Here is a 22,742-nt window from a genome sequence, read left to right on the forward strand (position 1 = left end):
AAAGTAATCTTACTTCATGTTACAAAAATAACATAACTTTCACAATTTAATCATCTAACGAACAACCACATTCATTGTATTTGGACGGTAAAGTACAATAAAATCAAATTGAGAGAAATAAGGGGATTTACCTCTTGGAGTTGTGAGCGGTAGTGGTCGGAAGCAAGAGTAAATCTTGGAGAAAAACGAGAGCAAAAGAGTAAATCTTGGAGAAAAACGAGAGCAAAATGTTTTGGCTTAGGTACTAATACTGCTATTTACGGTAATTAATCCCATTAATTAATTAATGGTGTGAAAAAAGTGTTTCTTGATTCAACAACCGAAGGAAAAGGTTTCCTTGTTTAGCACGTCTTTTTTGGGGCTATCAAAATGTAAACTCTATATATACTTAGGTTTCTCCACCAAATATATTTTCCTTCTTCTTCTTTTTCCCTTCATCTCTCTCTCTCTCTTTATTTTCCGTTACATTTTTTTCCTCATATTTTCTTAGGGTTTTCTCTTTTAATTTTCTCTCCATTTGTTGCCGTTTCTTTTCAAAGGTAAATTCTTTTTCTATCTTTCTTCTTAATTCATTCTCCTTTTGTTCCTTTTTTCTTTTTCCTTCTTCTTTAAATCTGATGTGAAACTTTTTTTTTTTGTGTATAATTCTTTTTAGGCATTTGATAATTGGATTTTCAAGATTGGTTCTTTCTAATTTCAAGGGCTGAGATATAATCAACAGGTATTCTATGACATTTTTAGCTTGTGTTTTTTGCCTTCTTTTCTTGATTCAAGATTGCATTTTTTTTCTTTCTCATGCAATGCTGTTGACATTTTATCTGTTTTTGGTAATTCTTATGGTTACCCATTATGATTCTATGTATGTTTTCTATAGTTGGGCATGCAAAAGGTTTAAACTTTAAGCCATTTTTTGTTGTGGATTTTCTGGAAAAGGGAAAAAAGTTTGGTCTTTTGATTATTTTTGTGTATTTTTTTGTTTTTTTGTTTTGGCCATGAAATTCTTTTTCATTTCTGGCTTGGTTTTAAATTTTCTTATTGATTAGATTTATGAGTTCTGTACAATCATAAATTTAGTTTGTTGCTTTTATCATGCTAATAATGGATTTGACAGCACCATATAGTGGACTACTTAATTTAACTTTTGTCGTGTAATTTAAATTTTTTTATTTTTGTCGGTTGCTGTAATACTATTAATTATGTGTCATTATCAGTTTTTCGTGGTTTACCCGCGGAAAATGGAACTTAGCAGTTAGCATAACATTTTTTTAAAGTCAGCTGATGACTCCTTAATTATGTAATTATTAATTAACGCCCTCGTTTAAATTACTAACTGTTCATTGCCTTTTTATCATTATTTTTTTCTTGTTCAGATTCAGGTCAATGGCTTTTTGAGGTCCTTTAGCCCAACTTATGAACAGTCCGTAAAACTAAACTCCCTTTGACTTGGTTTACAGGACACTTTTCGCTTATTGAGAGCTATTTTGACTAATTTTTAAAGCTAAATTAGATTAGACCAACTTAATGTGTTAAGAATTAAAATTTAGATATTCAAAAATTATATGATGTCAATTTGATGAAAAAGTACATTATAAATGTTGGTCAAAGTTCACATAGTTTGAATCTCGAAAAGTGAAAAGTGTTAGTACATAAATTGTGACGGGAGTAAAATTCTTGGGCACTATTTTGCTTGTTTTTTCTTCCTTTTTTTTAGTATTTTCTTTCCTATAATTTTATTATCTTATGAGGTTAAACTTGCTCTAGGAATTTAAGTCTATATAGTGTCATGGAGTTATTATTTTGATCAAGAATTACCTTAAATATGCCTTAACAGATGTTTAATTAAGTAAATAAGCTCTTTGGCATTAAAGCTTTCGATTTTTCCACTTTGATGGTAGGGTTCAAGTAAGTTGTCCTGACATGTTGGTTGGGAAGTCAGATCATTGCAAGTACAAAATGGCGTTACTTGAATCAATAGTACTCCCTAATGTTTTTCCATTTAAATTTTTTTTTTTTTTTTTTGGGTTGGTTTTCAGATCTGAGCTTTTTGTTGGAAAAGGTAAAAATCATGTAGGGTACGTTGAGATGTTAAGTCTTCCAGCTTGACACTGATTACTTTGGAAATGTACTGTTGCTGAAAAAGGGTTTTGTTTTTTTCTGCTTTGATGACCAAAAAAAAAAAAGTTTGGTGGTAGCCCATAGACTATTCACTGATTTCATCAGATTTGTATCTCAGTTCCCCTTTGGAAGTATTTACGGTAGCGGAATCAGGAATTTGTACTAGAGGATGTAAAAAAGACTGTACTACTACAACAACAACAACATACTGTTTTCGAGTGGGTGCAGGGAGGAGTAAAGTGTCATTCATGAGACTTTACCACTACCTTTGTGACAGTGAGAGTAAAATGCTTTTAGAATGACTTAGTTGAAGCTATGACCAAAAGCAAATACTACTGTACTAAAATATTACAATTGGAAGTTGAAACTATGAACAAAAGCAAATACACACGAATCTTCCGTTATGTCGAGGGGATTTACAACTTATCTATAACCAAAAAAAAGATACTAGTGTTTATTCTATTTGCACATTACATATTTAAGCTTAGTGATGATTAATGATGGCGTCATAATTAAGCCAGACCATAGTATTGGTTTTGGTGGGACCGGGAGAAATGAAAGGGGTTCCAAACATAGTCGATGGAATGACATGATCCGATCTTCTTGATGCATCTTTCGTGTATCTTGTCATTTATTTTGATGGCAAATATTCTCTGAACTTTTGACTGTCAATCCCATAAGATTTACTGTAAATTACTACCTTTTTTTATTAGACTTCCTTTTTCTTTTTTCCACTTTCCTTAGAAGTCAAATGTTTTCTGTATGGAATAGTGACAGGAAAGTAAAAGAAATCTATCTTCTAGCTGTTGTAAAAGAGTGAATAATTGTGGTAGTTTTCTTGTGGTCCCTCTTATGAGTGAGTACATGGGGAAGTTGGAAAGTTTTGTTTGTTCTGTAAGTGAGCTGTAAGCTTAAAAAGTTTTAGTGTACCTGGTCCTCTTCCATATTAACCTTCACCAGAACTTGGTGCTGAAACAGTAGGTCCTTGAATGTGTACTCCTATATCCTTCCAAGAGGAAAATATGGATCTTGATTTTGTACTATTAAACAGCCAAATGTGGATGTGGATATGGGATTTTGAAGTTAATAGATATAGATTGCCGCTTATCCACTATGCAAACTTAATAATTAGAGCGACAAATCTTGAAAATTTTCAACTACACGTGTACATCTTCATGAGTCGAAGACAGTTGTGCCGACTTGTCCTCGCATATCCGCTTCTAGCCAAATAGATACTTATCTGTTCACATTTGTTTTCACTGTTTTTTTGCGAAGCATCGGCGAGATCAAGATATATACTTGGAGAGAAACTTCAAAGATGAGTCCCGTATAATTTGGGTTTCACACCCTTCTCTGCAAAAACACAACTTTATCTTAATGTAGAACAGTTATTATCCAATATTTAGCGTGAAGTGGATTGTCATACTAGAGCGAAATAAGGTGCTGGCTCGTTTTTTGAGACTTCTGCTTTCTTCAAATGGAAATGCATTTAGAGCTAACTTAACACGTCTTCTATCTCTAAGGATTCAAGTCTATTTTTCTCCTGTTAGCATGAAATGTTTTCCGTTTCTTTGTTTGCTCCATGTTGGTAAAATTTTGTATAAGAGTCAATTCTTCGTCGACTGGCTTTGACATATAAGAATGTTGTTTTGACAATCACTAACTTGTTTCTCCAGGTAGGAAGGCAAGTTAGGCTGAATTAAATAGTGAGCCAAAAATGTTCTGGTTCGTAGTGTAAATGCAGTGTGGTTCAGGAGATGAGGTACTGCTCGTTTCCTGTTAGCATGAAATGTTTTCCGTTTCTTTGTTTGCTCCATGTTGGTAAAATTTTGTATAAGAGTCAATTCTTCGTCGACTGGCTTTGACATATAAGAATGTTGTTTTGACAATCACTAACTTGTTTCTCCAGGTAGGAAGGCAAGTTAGACTGAATTAAATAGTGAGCCAAAAATGTTCTGGTTCGTAGTGTAAATGCAGTGTGGTTCAGGAGATGAGGTACTGCTCGATAAATTTCTGTCAGTCTAATATCACAAACTATACTATTTTCATAATCAAATCCTTGAAATTTTTGGCTTGTCCAGATTGCAGGAAGCCCATACTTAATGGAATCCATTCCCAGCAGTAGTGATAAGAAAACTTTGAAGAGGTGGTTTTTCATTGACAAAAGGGTTGGTTAAAGATTCGGTACTACTCTTATACATCCACTACTATAAGGTGTCAACTGCATAGCTGTCAATCTCATTGTCATAATCAGCCAAATCGATATTGTTTCAATGGACTTGGACTCGACAAAAGCCTCTCCAGTTCTTGCTGATCCTTCACCGTTGAACAAGTCCAGATTGGGAATCCATTCTAGTTTATTTCCCTATTCACAATCTGGCCCTTCATTCTCCACTAGTGTGCTAACAATTCCCAGAAAGAAGCCACCGAAACTTGATGATGTTCTTTCCAATGGTTGGCTCGATGCCATGAAGTCGTCTTCACCTCCTAGGAAGAGGATTCTGAAGGAAGTAAACATTGATGTTTCTTCAGATGATGCCGATGTTACTTACCTTTCTTGGCTGGTATGTTAGACTTTCACCAAATGCACATTGGTCCATTTGTTCAGACTTTCACCAAGCTTCTTAATTACTTTCTTTGTCCAGATCAATTATCCATCAGCTCTCAACTGCTTTCAGCAAATTATGAGGCAAGCAAGGAATAAACAGATAGTGATATTCTTAGATTATGACGGGACTCTTTCTCCTATTGTTGATGACCCTGACCGTGCTTTTATGTCCAATGAGGTAATTCCATCTTTCATATGCAAATAACGATGCTTATCTATAATATTCATATAAGAATAATATATTTGGGCAGATGCGCTCTGCTGTCAGGAATGTTGCAAAGTATTTCCCAACAGCAATCATCAGTGGGAGAAGCCGTGATAAGGTAACTTCTATGTTCAATACTAGTTCAGGTTTTTATCAATGTTAATATTTTTACATTTTAGATCCTTCTTCATTTGCAAAAGTGATTTATGATCTTTACTGTTTCAGGTTTATGAGTTGGTAGGTCTAACTGAACTCTGTTATGCCGGTAGCCATGGTATGGACATCATGCTGCCAGTCAAAAATACGTTATCTACTAACGATCCAAATTGTATCAAAACTACTGACCAGCAGGTATTACACTAGCTGCTTTATCAGATTCTTTCCTTTCATTCATTCCCTTCTAAACATTGTTATCTTGTTCAACTTCTTATAAACTAATTCTGTCAACCTTTTTTTTTGTGAGCAGGGCAAGGAAGTTAATCTGTTCCAGCCTGCTCGTGAATTTCTACCAATGATTGATGAGGTGCTTTAGTAGTTTTTCTAAAAAGCATTTCAGACCAGTGGATGACTATTTGTTTCTGCTAGGAAAAGGAAAAAAAAAGTTATTTACATATGTTAACATAACTTGCTTGACTACTTTGCAGGTTTTCAGAACCCTTGTCGAGAAAACTAAGGACATTAAGGGTGCAAAAGTTGAGAACCATAAGTTTTGCGCCTCTGTACATTATCGTAATGTAGATGAGAATGTGAGTGCCAGCTTTGTTGGTTGTTGTTCAATATTGTCAACTAAATGCAGAGGTTACCTAGGTTAAAAACAGAACAAACATTTAATGATGCTCATTTTGACCACAGAATTGGCCTGTGATTGCACAGTATGTCCATGATGTCTTGAAAGACTACCCTCGGCTTCGGCTAACTCATGGGCGGAAGGTAACTTGGTGTCCCTACTGAAGTCTCCATTTCAACTCTTTGCGGTTAAACATTATGGTAATGCTTTAATTGACGTTATACTCTATGCGTTTCTTTCTTGAATAGGTTTTAGAGGTCCGTCCTGAAATTGACTGGGACAAAGGGAAAGCAGTTGAATTTCTGCTGGAATCATTAGGTATGTAGCTCCTTCATTTGTTTTATTAATCCAGGGTCCTCAGAGGCCTTTTAAGTTACAGATTTGTGCACTTGATTATCAAATTCATGTGCAACATGCAGGTTTTAGCAACCCCAAAGACGTGCTCCCTATATATATTGGAGATGATAGAACAGATGAAGACGCATTCAAGGTTAGTATGAGCCGTACTGTCTATGATATGAATAAACTGTTTTTCTGTTTTGTTATCTTAATTTGGTGAGTATATTTTATTTCAGGTGTTGAGGGGGAAATACAAAGGTCATGGAATCCTTGTTTCAACTATCCCAAAAGATAGCAATGCTTTCTTCTCTCTCAGGGACACTTCACAGGTCTGCATATGAGTTTAGCCAAAGATCTTATTTTTTCATATTAAAAATATCTTTTCTCTATGATTGTAATCTTAAGCGAGGAAATTTAAACATATGCAGGTCAAAAAATTCCTGGAATCTCTTGCAAGAACGATGGAAGACAAAGATATATAAGAAGCATGAGAGGAGCTAAAGGGAAATAGTGTTAGATTGAAGAAAATGCTATAGTATTGGGTTTCTACAGTTTTTCCAATGAATAAGCCAAAGTCATTTCTAAATCTTTGTTTACTGTTTTATGAAGGTTAAAATTTTGCAAAGTTCCATTATTTCCTTGCTTTGGTTTTATATTCTTTAGTTTATATCCTATTTTTGGAAATGGAAGGTCTTCAAAGGAGGACCTTTCTCTTTTTGAGTTGGTAGTAGTAACTAGATGTTAACTTTCGATAGCTACTTTATTTATTGCACTATTATTCTTACAAATATGTATTTCTCATCAACCTTGGCTCTCTTGTGTGATTTTAATTAATGGTGCTTTGTACTTTTGAGAGTGTGAATTTTAATTTAAAAAAAGTGAAACCATCTCCCCTTTTCATAGTCTTTGTGATACATATTTGCAGCTTTTGCCAAAACTTCTTAATAATGTTATTCTAGCTCGGCGGAGAATACAAGGAAAACCGTCACTGTCGTTGTCTCATAGCCTGCATTATTCTTTCAGATAATCTCAATATATTCCTATTTTAATTAGTACTAGTAGTAGTTAATTTGGCTCTCATTGGTCACACTTCACCATTCACATATCTCCTATGTCTTCGAAGATGGTTCACTGGCTCGATTAATTCAGCTTTAGATTGCGTAAGCTTATTTAAGGAAAGCATTCGCTATGACAAGTTTTTTGTTTCTAGGACTTGAACTCGTAACCTTTGCTCATAGATGGAGAAATCCAGCATAAATTCACGAAATAATATTTTTCTCAAATTCTCTTTTTAGGTTGTTTAGCAGAACCACAAATATTGATTTTGATTTGAGTTGGAAACAAAAGGAAAACACACATGCTTGAAGTGGTAATGTGAATGTCAATAGTTTGTTTTTCAGAAGTTTATTGTCGGAAGTTACAACCGCATTAACAAATAAAAAGTGGAATATCCAGGTTGAGCAGCTCCCAATTCCCAATTGCTCCTTTTACAAATTATTCACAAATTCTCCTACAGCCTTCTTATGTCTATATTTAGTACACTATTAACTACTCCATCAGTCTCAAATTATGTGTCGTGATTACTAAAAATAATTATTTCAATTTTTTTGTTTCAAAGCACAATTGATTAATTTTTTCCCATTTTACCTTCAATAGAATTCTGACACACAAATAGAGTCAAATACCCCTCCTAATTAATACTCCCTCCGGATAAAAAAAAGAGTTCACTTAGTCATTTGCAAACCCTTTAAGAAAATTCTAACCCCTAGACAAAAATAGCTAATTTCACTAAACTATCCCTAATTAAATAGATATTGAGATTTGATCATATAACACTTAATAGGGACAAATCTAGAAAAATAAGGTTAATTCTTTCTTGATTAGATAAGTGGACACTTTTTTTACCAAAAAAAAAAAAGTCTAAGACACTTCTTAAGAGACGTATAAAATTAAAAAAAAAAAAAGCTGGATAATTTGAGACGGATGGAGTGTCTACTGTATCACTTAATATATTGATTTGGCGTAAATGTTGGATAAGTTCTTGTTTTTATGGATCAATTTGATTAATCCCTTCACCAACGAAATCAAATTAGAATACTACTAATTTTAATCAATATTTCCTTTATCCATTCCGTTGTACCAAATATAGGACTAATATTCAATTTCCCATATTGCCACTTCAGAAAACTGCACATTCAGCTATACGCTACACATAAACAGTTGTACATCCTCAGATTTCCTCCATTTGGACATCCACCATTTTCAATATACTCCCTCTCCCTTTGTCCAAAAAGATTATCCTCCTTTCCTTTTTTATATGTCCCAAAAAAATTATCTCCTTTCTATATTTATAAACAATTTAATTTTATGAGATAATTTACATCCATACAAATATCTAAGGCTTATTTTGAACCACACATTTCAAAAATCTTCCTCTATTTGTTTAATTTTTGTGTCAAGTCAAAAGACGTGAACGAGGGAGTGTATATATATATATAGACCTTCGATGCATTTCTCTCTCACAGACACACTCTTTCACTGAATTGAAAAATGTCATCCTCCTTGCATTCTCCGCTATACTCTTCTCTCTCTTCTTCCTCATCTCTTCAGGTATATATAGATGTATGTGTAATATGCATATGTGATATGTGAAATATTGATTGATTTGTTTATGTAATTAAACAGGAAAGAAAACTGAGAAATGCATTTAATGTCTCAAAGCCGAATTTGAAATTCAAACCTCATCGATCGTTTCCTCTAATCAGAGCTTCTACCGGCTTCTCTTCTTCTCTCGATACAGGTACTGTATAATTAAATTTGTGTTGATTTGATGTAAAATGAATGAAATCGGTGAATTTTTTTGTAATGATTTTAGGTGTGAGCACTGAATTGGATGCTGTAGTAAGTCATAGTGAGATCGTACCTGATACAGTGATTTTCGATGATTTCGAGAAGTTAGTATTATTCTGTGTGCTTTGATTTGTTTTGTGTTATCTTACTTGGATAATTTTAATTTGATGTGTTTATTTATTTGCTGTTTTTCGTATTTATTATAGATTTCCTCCAACTGCTGCTACTGTAAGCTCTTCACTGCTCTTAGGGATATGCGGTCTGCCTGATACCAAATTTAAGGTAATTATTACTAGTAACTATCATAAACTACCTCCGGTTCAAAAATCTCACTTAGCCTTAAGGATAAAACTAACTCATAGGAAAAATAGGTAGTTTGATAAAACTACCCTTAAATAAATAGCACCTAGTTATTATAATTTCTTGATTACATAAAAACGCACTTATCTAAATACGGATAAATTTGGAAGAAAAGAAGTACATCCTTAACCAAAATATATTTTTTGAATCGGAGAGAGTATACAACTTTTATTTATAAATCAAGTAATATCACGCAAAGACGGAGTGAAAAAATTGTACTCCCAAAGTTCCAATTTATATAACACTCTTTCCTTTTTAGAAGAACGAGATATTTCTATATTAGTAACAATTCAAGTTTAATCCTCATTTTACCCTTAATGAGATGATTTATAGCCGCAGAAATTTCTATTGCTTGTTTTCGATTACAAGTTTTAAAAGTCTTTCTTTTTCTCTTAAACTCTATGTCTGGTCAAACACCTTCATAGAAATTGGGACGGAAGGAGTATACCATATGGATGTACACCTTTTTGATTATCTAAAGAAGAACTTGGCACTGGTTCATGTAAATATAAAGAATATTAGCGAACAGTTGCTAATTGATTTGATGATGTGCTGACCGAAGTGCATATATTGTATATAGAGTGCTGTAGACAGAGCTTTATCGGATTCGGAGTGTTATGGATTGGAGAATTCGGATCTCCAGATGTCTTGTTTCTTCAACAAGGTTGGTGCCTTTATTATGTTAGCTAGGTGTATTATAGTTTTTATTTTTGTAGTCAGTGATTATCTTTACTATTGTTTGTGATAACAGGCCTTAGCACACGTTGGTGGTGATCTAGCAAAGCTTGTGCCTGGCCGAGTTTCTACTGAAGTGGATGCTCGCCTCGCATATGACACACATGGCATTGTGCGAAAGGTGATAGTGTGAAAATCAGTATCAGTTATTCAGTATTCATTAGGACGGGCTGATGGATCCTCTGATCAAGGGGTTCAACTGAACCTAATATTTTCTACGCAAAACAATGATATATATGTGAAAGACCACTAAAATTTCAACAAATGATAAATTCTAAACCCGTAATTTCTTAAGTACAATGAGTTCAGTACTAAGAACTTAGAAGTTTGAACCCATCAAGTATAAATTTTGGCTCCACCCCTGCATTAGGATTCATCTGTTTAGGGCTAGTCCTTCCACTGGCATTGACCTCTTTAATAGTCAATTAAATAATGGGAATTTTATTGTATTTAACATATTAGCGTTTGCTTTTGTCTGTACCATAATACAACTAAGTATACATTCATAAGAGTCTTGAATTCAGTTTCAGATTTTTGGTTATAAGCTAATAACTTATATATTAGAGGATTTTTTCCAAAAAAGCTCTCAGTTTTAAAGATACTAAGAGATACTATGGAAGCATGAAAATAGTATCTTTATGTAGGCAGAACTTGCAACTGGTCATATCATGTTTATGTTTTGTAGAATTCGAGTAGTGCTTTCCAAATTGTAACCTGATGATTTATATGTGACTTATGGGCTGCTTGCAAATTGATAACAAAACTTGTCCCAGTCAATTGGGCGCCATGCAGTAGACGTAGAGTCGTTCTTGCAGTAAGGAGGTTTTGATTTCAGAAAGTTTTCCAAACTAGAGCCACTGTTGTCAGATTTAATCTCGGCTTGAAGTTTTAATCATAAAATACCCACAGATAAGAATCACTCCATGGCTTCATATACATGCTCGTTTGTGGGGAATTTTTCTGCGTCTAAATGGTTAGCATGCTATAATAATGTCATTTCATGTTTTCGAAATGAAGAATTGCACTATGTTACCACCATATCACATTCGTTTATCATTCTTGTGGCATGTCCAATTTTCTTTTGGATAGTATTTGAGTGGTTTCAACTTCAAACTTCAGGTGCATGACCTTTTGAAAGCCTATACCGAACTTGAAGTGCCTCCAGAACGATTGCTGTTCAAAATTCCTGCAACTTGGCAAGTGAGTGCCATAAGACAATTATAATTGTTTCCGTCTCCTGTAGAAGAACTCATGTTGAATCTAACTGTGTCTCCCAAAGTTCTGAATTCTGATTCTTTTGAAGGGTTATCCTTTTTCATTTGTCAGTGTTTTATCTTTCTATTAGGGAATTGAGGCATCAAGGGTGCTGGAAGCTGAGGGTATACAGACACATTTGACTTTTGTTTATAGGTATAAACTTTCACAAACAGATTGACAAGAGCTTATGTTCATATTCTGTATATGGTTCTAATTTTTCTGCTCCTTCTTCCCCTGCCACCTGCTCCTTCCATAGCATGTCTATCTAATTAGACAGTCCATTATTCTTTATGGACAAAAAAAACCTGTATATTTTTTCGGTTTGCATAGTGCATGCTCCTTTATTAGCATGCCATTTAATTCATTATTGATATAGTTTGTGTTTGTCTTCATCCTATAGAACTGTGAATTGAGACAATTCTCATGTGTGCTCTACAAAGTTGTCCAGTTATTTAGCTTTAGGCTTTTTAGACAAACTCTTTAAAATTTGTTGCTTTTCACTTTGTTACTGGCTCATGAAACATATACTTTGTTGTGATCTTGAGCTCAGGAAAAGTGTTTCAAGTACTGATGCATGCCTAAGCTTTACCAAATTTGTAAATTTAATATACTGGTCCCTCATTCTTTTTGTAATATAGATATAAATCTTAAAATGGTTTCTCCTCCATTCAATGTCCACATACACTATATAATGTAGGCGAGTCCTTGTTATTTGCTCGTCTATTCTAAATTTATTGGAAACTTTCGTCATGACTTCTCAGCTTTTGTCAAGCTGCTGCTGCTGCTCAAGCTGGTGCTTCTGTCATTCAGATTTTTGTTGGTCGCCTGAGGGTAAATTCTTTTGTCTTATAGGAAATTATGTTGTTTGGATATCTTTAGCTTTGTTGGCATAATATTTATCACTGTTTTCAGGATTGGTCTCGCAATCACACTGGTGACTCTGAAGTTGAAAGTGCTCTCAGAAGAGGAGAAGACCCAGGGTTGGCTTTGGTCAGTTTTACCACCTGCTGCTTCCTCTTATTTTTTCCCATATGCATTTGATTATTCCTCTCGACTTTTAAGTATTACATGGGGGCATGGACACTTTTACTAGATTTGACTAGTTTTCGAATCTAGATGATTTGTGAATAGCATATTTAGAGATAAAACAATGAGCTCCTAACCATCACAAATTATGGACATGTACATAGCAACTGTAGAACTCAAGCTCCAGAAATATGTAAGCTATTTTCAACCTGGAGTTGTTACTTAATTGCAAGATATCCTCTCTGTTTTGCTCCTCGGGGATATCTGAATGCCTCCCTGGATTTTGTTTTGCATTGATCAATTGTATTTTTGATGTTATTGTGCCCAGTTTTCGTTGAAAATATTATTCAGCCATGTCTGAACAAGAATCCTGGAACTGAGATATTATGGGCCTTTCCTTGTATGGACTTTCCCCCGACATCTTGCAGCCGAATCACTGAAGTGCTGAGCGTTCTTTGCACCTTTTCAGGTAACAAAAGCTTATAACTACATCCACAAGTATGGGCACAAAACAAAGCTGATGGCTGCAGCAGTACGGAACAAGCAGGATGTCTTCAACCTTTTGGGGTAATTTTGACTGTACTTCGAGCTTGTAAATTCTTTGTTGCGTCTGGTCTGGTCCATATGTGGTGCTTATAACTTTGTTAACAACTTCAGGGTGGATTACATTATTACGCCACTGAAGGTATTGGAATCTCTTAAAGAATCTGTGACCCTACCTGATGAGAAGTACTCATTTACAAGAAGGTTATCCCCACAATCAGCTGCTGCCTTCAATTTCACTCAAGATGAGGTTTGATCTCAATACCATCTTGTATCTTTCATTCTCATGAGCCTATTTCCAATTGACAAAAGGAAATTATGGGTGAATGAATGTTATTTGTTGGGGAAGGCAAATGGATCTGATACAAATCATGTTATGAAATTTGTTGAGGTTATACCCCAAAGAGAAATAAACTGCAGAATGGTCTTTGCTGCCTGTGAAATTTAATAATTACTCCATCTGTTCCATTGTCCTTTTATGTGTCTAGTTTGACTAAGCACGAAGTTTAAGAATATAAAGCAGACAGTGGAATCTTATAGTCTAAATTGAAGATGTGCCTTACCAAATTTGAATCTTGTGGTTTAAACATGACATATTCTTATAAGGGAGTGTCATTAAGGGTAAAATGGGAATATTGGAAATTAAAAACTTATTACATAGAAATGTGATTGTTATTTTTTGTGAAAGAAACTAAAGAAAGTAACATACATAAATTAAAACGGAGGAAGTACATGTCTTTCACTCGGTCAAATTACAAATGTGTTGGTGTCATCCTAGTAATAAGAAAGAACACGGAAAGAAAGTGATATTTAGGTTTGAAGGACAATTTAAATCAAGATAGGTGAGAAGAAGAAGAGGATGAGGAAGAGAAAGAAGAAGTTGGGTGTGCGAGATGTAGAGATTTTGGGCAAGGGGCAAGAAGGGGCCTGAGTGCGTATTTGAACTGATGCTTTGGAGAAAGGGTGGCGGTGGAGGCAAATATTGTGGTTTTGTAGGATATACGATGATCATGGAGGTGCGTGGAATGGCTGGAAATGGGGAGGGTCAGGAAGAAGGTGGAGTAGTGGGGACTTGCTGTCGGGACAACTGAATGCATATATTCATATATCAAAAATAGATATTGTTTCTTGAAGTTCTCAAGTAATGAACAAAATACTTATCATAACACATTTATTATAGAATACAAGAAGGAAGAAGTTACCAAACAAAACTCTCTTACCCTAGCTTAATTAAAAAACAGAAAGGTTGAGGAGGAGGAATGTTTCTTCTCATCTACTATTTGGGCTCTTAACATTGTTCTATTCGAAGTTCTATCTGCTTTCTTCTCTGCAACTTCTACACAATTCTAACTTCTCAGTACAATCTAGTTTGAATAGAATGATATGATCTTCATTAGCTGAATTCCTATTCTATTTCAGCTTCAAAAGTGGGATCAATATAGCTTTTCCTCAGCTATGGGTCCTGCATCGGTGGAGCTCCTCACTATTGGAATGGATGGCTATATTAATCAGGCTAAGCGGGTTGAAGAATTGTTTGGCAAGATATGGCCACCGCCAAATGTATGAAAAACACAACATGCAGCAGCAGGATGTTCCTGTTTTCGTGAAATGATATGGTAGCTTTTCTTAGTTTTGAACTTTGGACTCAGAGTCTTAAATCCACCTTGAAGGCTTAAGTGAGAGTTTCATACACAATATGTGGGTTTAATTCTCACTGTCCCACTTCCGGCATCTTCACTGATTCGCTAATGTAATGAAAACGAACTTGAAAAGGACCTATCTAGCTTTTGGGGTTTTCTTTTCTCTCTTCCAATACCGTGTCAGCCCTTCTTGACGTTGTTCTCTTTAGCGACTATGACAATATGATCTTGGTATAGCCTGCGAATTATCCTGTGATCAAACGAAAAGTAAATGAAAAAAAAGGGAAGAAAATTGATAAAGTATTTTCGAATTAATAGTGCTGGCATTGGCTGAAGAACTTCTCCGTTTTGGTTTTGGGAGTTCATTGGAACGTTATAGTAATAAGCATGCCTATGAGGAATGGAAATATCAAAACAATGTTGCAGTCATTTACGAAGTGCGTCAGTCTGTGTATCGTTTGATACAGGATCTCTAGCTTGAATAATCGCCAAGTACTACTTTGAAATTTAATAGCTTTGACCTTTGCATACGTTCATGGGAAAGTCACCTTATTCACAGGTAATTGTGGTACCAAAACATCTTTAGATTAATTCCCAAAACAGCCAATTTCTAATTCTATGTAGCTAAAGGATTATCATCTAGATTAAAACGAAGACGTGACACTTCATGGAGTTGGGACCTCACATAAATTTATTAAACAAAGACATTAGCAAAAAATATTTTTTTGGTAATTGAAAAAGAAGGTCGTCGTAGAATGAATAAGAAATTATGGGATAGCAGTACAGTAACGTGGTAAGAATGTGCATTTTTATTCTTAAAAGTTCTGTATATGCAGCGCATAGGCGAGCTTCCTATATAATTATTTATTAGAACTTTTTATGGTATTTGTATTAGTTCATGCATTAAATATTGTTAATTTTTTACGATGATCTGACATTATGTTATGCATTAAATGGACATGCAATAAATCTTGGATAAATATTTGTAACAATTTGTATTTTCCACGCTTCAATTTTTGTAGACCTTGGTCAGAGATTATCATATAGATTAATGGGCTAATAATTTCCTTTTGCCTAAATAAACTAGAGGCTTTTTTGAAAAACTAAATTTGAGAAGGGTGAACCTGAAGGAAGACCTTGGTGAAATTTAAATCCAACACACTAGTGCAAAGTGAAATTATAACCACAATCCAGCCAAAAAAATAAAATTGTAACCACAATTAACCTCAAGCTCCAATTTCTATCTCCATCTACAGTTGTTTCAAAATGATTGATATCATATGGATCAATGTGAAAATGTCCATAATAATTGAGATTCCATAATTCATATCATATTACTAAAAGGTCCATACAGATTTGTCATAATAACAGGGAGATTAAACGTAACGATTTTTTTTTTTTATTATAGAAAACATCGAAAAAACGACATAATGAAAAAAAGATAAGGTGGCCAAGGCATTGAGTCCTCCTTAGGTTTATTCAAAGTTAATTTATTTGTATGGTAATATTTCACAGTTATTACCTAAAAAAAGATAGAAGGAATACAAGAAATAGGATTGCTAGAACATTTTGTTTCCGGTGAGATTTAAACCTAGACATTGTTGGCATCTTATCAATATGTCAAAAGTACCCATTCGAGTTACATCCATTATACATATTCAGTACTAATCTCATGAGTAAAACAAATCATAGAACAAGAAAATAGAAAAACTAAAATGATTATCATCCACTGGAATTGATCAGAAGAACCAGACACCAAATCGGTGGATCTAATTTTATTGCAGTAAATGCATGTGGAAGATGTGAAAATCTCATTGTCACATGTGCATTTGGTAGGTAACTCCAAATTGGTTTCATGTGGAAGCATGGCCAATCACGTTAAATAATTAACCAATTAAACGTATCCAATGTATTGAAACCTTTCAATTATTTATTTTCTCTCCCACAGACTAACACCACACAAGTATAATTGATAATGCAGATATGGTCCATCAGAAAAAACAGCATTATTATTATTCGGCTCTGGAACTGAAACCCTGTTTCAGCTCATTAGTCATTGCATGTGGCCAAGCACATGCTTTTTTTTAATATATTTTTTGTTGTTCCAGGATGTATATATAGGTATTAGTCTTTTCTCCTTTTGTACAATTGGCTCATTTCCATTAGGACAAGATGCAATTGGTACCTAATTTCTTTTATTATTTGACAATGTGGAGATATGCTTGATCCCAATGAAAGAAAATGATTGAAAAGATAATGAATTGCCAATAGGTTTGTCGTCTCATAGCATCCTGATTGCAGTTTGAATCTTGAAATATCAGTATGTCCATTTTGTTTCCATTTTTTTAATTAGAAGTTACACTTTATAATAAATGAAAGTGAGTGACTTGAAATGTAATTGGAAATTTCACTCCAAGAGCATTCAACTATAATTTCTAAGGTATATAATAATTTATACAATTCCCATATTTTTTTCTTAGTCAATCAACTATTATAATTTTAAATAAAACGATTTTTTTTGTGAGTTATTAAAATACATTCATTAACTTAATATTAACAACTCATTTTTTATTATAGTTTGTTTAGTAATCATTATATATAAAGCCAATAGTCAAAATTTGATTCTTCTCTAAATTGTATTTCTAATTTAATTACTCTCGAATTTAGTATGTCAATATACGAAACTCTAATAAATCGTTGCTTATTATGCAAATATAAATAAAAAATAATTAAACTATTATCAACTTAAACTTACTGCAAAGTTTTGTTGGGCTCGGCTCGAAGCCCATACAATAGTGAAAGTGTTGAACCAACTTGGATTTAGTTCTAACTCAAAACAAATTTAGACTTTGGTCTTCCTTCCATAACTAATTCTTCTAGGACCAAATTAACTAACATGTATCGTTTTCCAAAACCATATAGAAAAACTATATCAAAGACCAATACGGAATTCACAAAGTTTGGGCTAATTTCTAGACAAAACACTTATTTCCTATTCCTATTCAAAAAAAGAATAAAACGTCTTTCGTATTATAATTGTGAAAAAAAAAAAAAATAGAGAGAGAAAAGGGCCTTGATATTCCTAGTAAAAACAAAGATAATTACGGAAACTCGATAATTAGCGGTTTTTGAACGTTGAACTCGATAATTAGCGGTTTTTGAACGTTGAAACTTCCAAATTGAGAGCAGTCATTAAATCTCTACGATGATGGCTGTTTGAAATTGTCAACTAATTTTCAAGGAAGACAAAAATAATTTGGACTTTTAGCTTTAATGAAACTTCCAATATTAAGGAAATTCTTATTTTAATTATATTTCCTAAATTACCGTGGCAACGTTTTAACCAAGTCGCGTCCACTTCTATTCTTAGTCGTAAAAGGAAACCCAATAATACCACTATATTAAGCAAATCCTAAATAGAGTAAAAAAAGAAAACAACAAACGAAAAAAAAAAAAAAAAACAATAAAAACAGATTTTGTTCCCACCGTCGATTTTTCCGAAGTAAAATAAAAAAAGGAAAATAGGGATAGTATTCTATAGCCCTATAAAAGGTCGATAAAGTAGATTGTACATCACCATGCAAAAAAATAATATGGCACTCTCAAATTCAGAGGAAACAAACAATGGCGTTCATTACACCCAATTACCGGAGTCCGACAACAACTCCGGTAGTCCTCCGACAAGATACCGGCAACCAAAAAGAATGACGTTTATGATATTAACAGGTCTAGTTGCATTTTTATTATTTTTCGTGGCAGTGAGATATGGGAATTACGAAGAAACAGATAATGTTAATCCGGGACCGGTGCCACCACAAGAAACGGTGTGTAATATGCTTGGTTCGAATCTAATGCCGTTGACCACCATGACTATGTTGGCCCGTGGGGTGGCGCAAGGTGTCTCTGCCAAGTCACGTGGCCATTTTTTGGGTGCACGGCCATTCCCGTGGACCAAAAAAATGTTGGCTTGGCAAAGAACGTCCTTCCACTTTCAACCTAAGAAGAATTGGATGAATGGTTGGTAATCTTTTTCTTTCTCATTGTCTATCTTTTCTGTTTTTGTAATTTTATAAATCAAGAATGATTTTTGTTAACCAGCATTAAACATTGTTTATTGATTGGTGACTTTGAACCTGTTCTTTCGATGACCCTTCTTAATTGAGATGAGACAGGAAATCAATGCTTGAATGAAGTAAAAATTACTTTTGGTTCAATTATACATATTGACTATCCTCATTCCATTGCATGCCCATGATTTTAAGTTTTGTGTCTTAGTTTAAAAGAATTGACAGCACATTATACTATTAAGAAATTTTGGTATTGGTATAAAAGAAACCATTACAGCTTGGAATATGGATACTCGTGAATTTTTTTCCTAAGATGGATCTTTGATTTTAAGATGATTTTGTAATCTTATTTACTTTTTTTGTTATTATTTCTTGAGGTGAATATTGATGAGTTGTTCTTATTTGGCATGTGTTGGATTCTTTGGCTGGGATTGCGTTGTTCACGGCAATTGCTTGATTTTATTCCTCAGATCCTAATGGTAAGTCAATATTTCTCTATTACTATTATTTTGTGTTTTGATATTATTGAAAGTTATTGACAGAATCGTGACCTGATTAAGCATAGTAGCAATTTTTTAAGTAGACAAATTTTGTCAACATGATGAAGACAGTTGTCTTTAGACAATTGCATGTGAATTTTCTAGGAGCATACACAAACTCCCATCATGTCTGTCCAGTTACAACCTCGCTAGTTTTGATCCACAAATTCTTTTTTCAATCAAAGGTGGATAACTTATTTAATTATGTATGACCTAGTTTATTGATACAACAAATTTAAATTAAGAAAGAAAATGTAAAGACCTTTATTAATTCTTTCAAGTTGTGTTGGAACATTTATAAAAAGTTACTCTTCCATACAGGATATCAAATATCAAATTCTCTTTATTTCAAGTTTAAAGTTGAAATGATGGACCAGATGATAAAACAAACACCTAAATTTAATTTCCAAATAATATTTCAAATATATCATATCTTATTTGATTAATTTTGTTTTTCTTCTTTAGTTTTTGTTATATTGTTCTAACAATCACCACTTAACTATTCGTCCTTCAATAATTACATTACATTAATCTCTAATTCCAATTTTGAAAAATCTTTTTAGGTCCATTATTCTACAAAGGATGGTACCATTTGTTCTATCAATACAATCCAGAGGCAGCAGTATGGGGAAACATTGTATGGGGACATGCAGTCTCAAGAGACCTAATCCACTGGCAGCATCTGCCAGTGGCCATGGTAGCGGATCAATGGTACGATATTAACGGTGTCTGGACTGGATCCGCTACCATTCTACCTGATGGTAACCTCGTCATGTTATACACCGGGTCCACCAACGAATCTGTCCAGGTCCAAAATCTCGCGTACCCGGCTGACCCATCGGATCCTTTGTTAAGAAAATGGGTCAAGTATGAGGGCAACCCGGTCCTGGTCCCACCACCTGGGATAGCCAAAAAGGATTTCCGTGACCCCACCACCGCGTGGACCACACCCGAAGGCAAATGGCGAATTACTATTGGTTCAAAGGTTAATAAAACTGGAATCTCATTGGTCTATGACACAATTGATTTTAAGAATTTTGAGTTGTTGGAAGGTGTGTTACATGGTGTACCGGGTACGGGTATGTGGGAATGTGTGGACTTTTACCCGGTTTCTAAAATTGCTGAAAATGGGCTTGACACTTCAGAAAATGGGCCTGCAGTTAAACATGTGTTGAAGTCCAGTCTTGATGATGATAGAAATGATTATTATGCACTTGGAACTTATGATGCTGTGGCTGGAAAATGGGTTCCTGATAATCCCATAATTGATGTTGGAATTGGATTAAGATATGATTATGGAAATTTTTACGCATCAAAGTCATTTTATGACCAAGAGAAAATGAGAAGAGTTCTTTGGGCTTGGATCACTGAAAGTGATAGTGAAGCTGCTGATATTTGCAAGGGTTGGGCCTCACTTCAGGTACAATTAATTGAGACGAACATATTTTATCATATAATTATGTAGAGTTTTAAGTTACATACACAATCAGTCTGAGGAATTTTTATACTTTCACGTCATATTTACCTGTTATAGCAAGTAAGCAGTCTTATTTTCAACATTAAAAATCTCACATGTTACACTGACGGTGTATATATATAACTTAAACTCTTGTATGTATAGTAACAATTGTGGTTTTATTGATTGAACATTTGTTAACGTGTGATTATTTTTTTGAACAGCCAATTCCAAGGACTATTAAGTTTGATAAGAAGACAGGAAGCAACATAATTACATGGCCAGTGGCTGAGGTTGAGAATTTGAGATTAAACAGCAAGGAATTTGACAACGTTAAGGTTAAACCAGGCTCAGTTGTCCCACTAGAAGTTGGTTCTGCCACTCAGGTTGGTTCATTTTGCTGATAGAATCTAACTTATATACACTGATAGTATAAAAAATTTCGTATACTGATATTGTTGAATTGTTGATTATTATTACAGTTGGACATAATGGCTGAATTTGAAGTAGACCCTAAGGTGTTGGAGAGAATAGATGGAAGTAATGCTACATATGATTGCAAAAGTGGTGGTGGATCAACTGAACGTGGTGCTTTAGGACCATTTGGTTTAATGGTTCTAACAGATAGTGGATTATCAGAGCAAACTCCAATTTACTTCTACATTGCAAAAGATGCTACTGGCAATTTCAACACACACTTCTGCAATGATATCACCAGGTACTAATTTCTCCTCTCTTGCATTATAATCTTAAAACCAATGATACTATTTTCTTGTTCGGCCACCATATTTTAAATTTGAAAATAATTTAACTTTGAATTTCTTATTTTATCTCTAATGACAAGATTTAATAACCAGACATATATTTCTTTTAGACGCCACCATTTAGATTTTGTTCTTTTTTCTATAGTTGTGGAAACATAGAGCTTGGGACTAATAAAACATTAGATTGGCAACCAACGTCAGCAAAATTTTAGACCGTAGTCTGACGTTTTCTGATAGGATTTCCAGACTGTGGTTTAATAGGTCCATAAGTTGCGAGAGAAATAAAAAGAGCGTCATTTAATAAACATTTGTTCTCAAAAATGATAAGCGGCAAAAATTTCTGTTCAAGACCACAAGTTTTAAAATTTTATAACAGCACTGTCTGCACAAATGTTATGACATGCATGCTTAAGATCATATATTTAAGTGTTCTAGTTCTATCTTAAAATTTCATGTCCAATCAAACTATGTCATATAAATTTTAAACAGAGGAATTATTGTTGATTAAACAAGTAGGCTAATGGTTATTCTAATCTTTACTTCCTAAATTTATAGGTCATCTGAAGCAACAGATGTTCGCAAACTAATCTATGGCAGCACAATTCCAGTTCTCCAAGGAGAGAAGCTTACTCTAAGAACACTGGTAGTTTTTCTTTTCTTTATCTTTTTTTTTTTTTTTTGGTTACTACTTATCCCAAATGATTGATTAAGTACTTGTTTTCTTTTTATGCATATACTAATTATTTTTTGTGAATGTAATTAACAGGTGGATCATTCAATAGTAGAAAGTTTTGCACAAGGTGGAAGGGCAGCTATCACATCAAGGGTATATCCAACAAAGGCAATATATGAAGATGCTAAAGTCTACTTATTTAACAATGCTACAGATATTAGCGTTACTGCAACAGTCAAGATTTGGCAAATGGACTCTGCAAACATACAATCTATTTAAACTTAATAAATCCCACCCATATTTACAATGTACCTAGCTTTCAATTCTTGATTTTTCTTTTTGATTTTTCCACCATGTATTGTTGCATGGTATTCTTTTATTTTTTATTTTTCATTTTATTAGAATTTCATCGTTCCCAATTTTCCTTTTTCTTCTCTAGTCTGAGTATGTACTTCCAGATATCTTCGTTGTTGAAATTGAAATAATGAAGAAATCAGCGAAGTCTGCGTTTTTTTATATGCGTCTATGTTTCAACTTGAATTATATTTGCAACTTCAAGGGTCACTTCAATATATAATACTACATTGCTGTGAAAATAATTACTCCATAAGAAAGTTTAGTAGGATGTGCAATCATCATTCCAACGATCTTCCCAATTTTTACGCAAAATTCGCTTAATTAATTATAAACCAAATAAGTTTCTCATTAGCCGGTCAATTAATTCCATGTGGAAAATCAATAGTATTTCCCTACAAATTCATCGTGACCTTTATAAATT

General features: G+C 33.9%; 3 protein-coding genes across 4 annotated transcripts; all 3 read left to right on the forward strand.

Moving 5' to 3' along the window:
• The first annotated feature begins 253 nt into the window (after positions 1 to 253).
• LOC132030405 (probable trehalose-phosphate phosphatase F) lies at positions 254 to 6,856 on the forward strand. 2 transcript variants are annotated; one of them, XM_059420027.1, is made up of 14 exons: positions 254 to 539; positions 656 to 721; positions 4,025 to 4,110; positions 4,197 to 4,679; positions 4,761 to 4,901; positions 4,975 to 5,046; positions 5,154 to 5,279; positions 5,395 to 5,451; positions 5,573 to 5,674; positions 5,781 to 5,858; positions 5,964 to 6,033; positions 6,135 to 6,205; positions 6,291 to 6,383; positions 6,483 to 6,856. In XM_059420027.1, the coding sequence occupies exons 4-14, from the start codon at positions 4,389 to 4,391 to the stop codon at positions 6,534 to 6,536; spliced, it is 1,155 nt and encodes a 384-aa protein (XP_059276010.1). In that variant the 5' UTR covers positions 254 to 539; positions 656 to 721; positions 4,025 to 4,110; positions 4,197 to 4,388; the 3' UTR covers positions 6,537 to 6,856. The 2 variants fall into 2 exon arrangements, with proteins under 2 accessions (XP_059276010.1, XP_059276011.1); XM_059420028.1 differs by lacking the exons at positions 254 to 539; positions 656 to 721 and adding an exon at positions 3,069 to 3,555.
• Positions 6,857 to 8,567: 1,711 nt separating this feature from the next.
• Positions 8,568 to 14,638, forward strand: LOC132030404 (uncharacterized). Its single transcript, XM_059420026.1, has 13 exons — positions 8,568 to 8,664; positions 8,740 to 8,854; positions 8,930 to 9,008; positions 9,111 to 9,186; positions 9,845 to 9,928; positions 10,016 to 10,120; positions 11,119 to 11,199; positions 11,345 to 11,409; positions 12,018 to 12,087; positions 12,169 to 12,246; positions 12,752 to 12,849; positions 12,940 to 13,075; positions 14,245 to 14,638. Exons 1-13 carry the CDS (start codon positions 8,605 to 8,607, stop codon positions 14,389 to 14,391), a joined length of 1,194 nt encoding a protein of 397 aa, XP_059276009.1. The 5' UTR covers positions 8,568 to 8,604; the 3' UTR covers positions 14,392 to 14,638.
• Positions 14,639 to 17,900: 3,262 nt separating this feature from the next.
• Positions 17,901 to 22,480, forward strand: LOC132030406 (acid beta-fructofuranosidase 2, vacuolar). Its single transcript, XM_059420029.1, has 7 exons — positions 17,901 to 18,482; positions 19,003 to 19,011; positions 19,635 to 20,491; positions 20,752 to 20,913; positions 21,010 to 21,245; positions 21,847 to 21,934; positions 22,058 to 22,480. The coding sequence occupies exons 1-7, from the start codon at positions 18,044 to 18,046 to the stop codon at positions 22,241 to 22,243; spliced, it is 1,977 nt and encodes a 658-aa protein (XP_059276012.1). The 5' UTR covers positions 17,901 to 18,043; the 3' UTR covers positions 22,244 to 22,480.
• The last annotated feature ends 262 nt before the right edge of the window (positions 22,481 to 22,742 follow it).

Source organism: Lycium ferocissimum, chromosome 9 (assembly GCF_029784015.1).
Source record: "Lycium ferocissimum isolate CSIRO_LF1 chromosome 9, AGI_CSIRO_Lferr_CH_V1, whole genome shotgun sequence".
In the NCBI taxonomy this organism is placed as follows: domain Eukaryota; kingdom Viridiplantae; phylum Streptophyta; class Magnoliopsida; order Solanales; family Solanaceae; genus Lycium; species Lycium ferocissimum.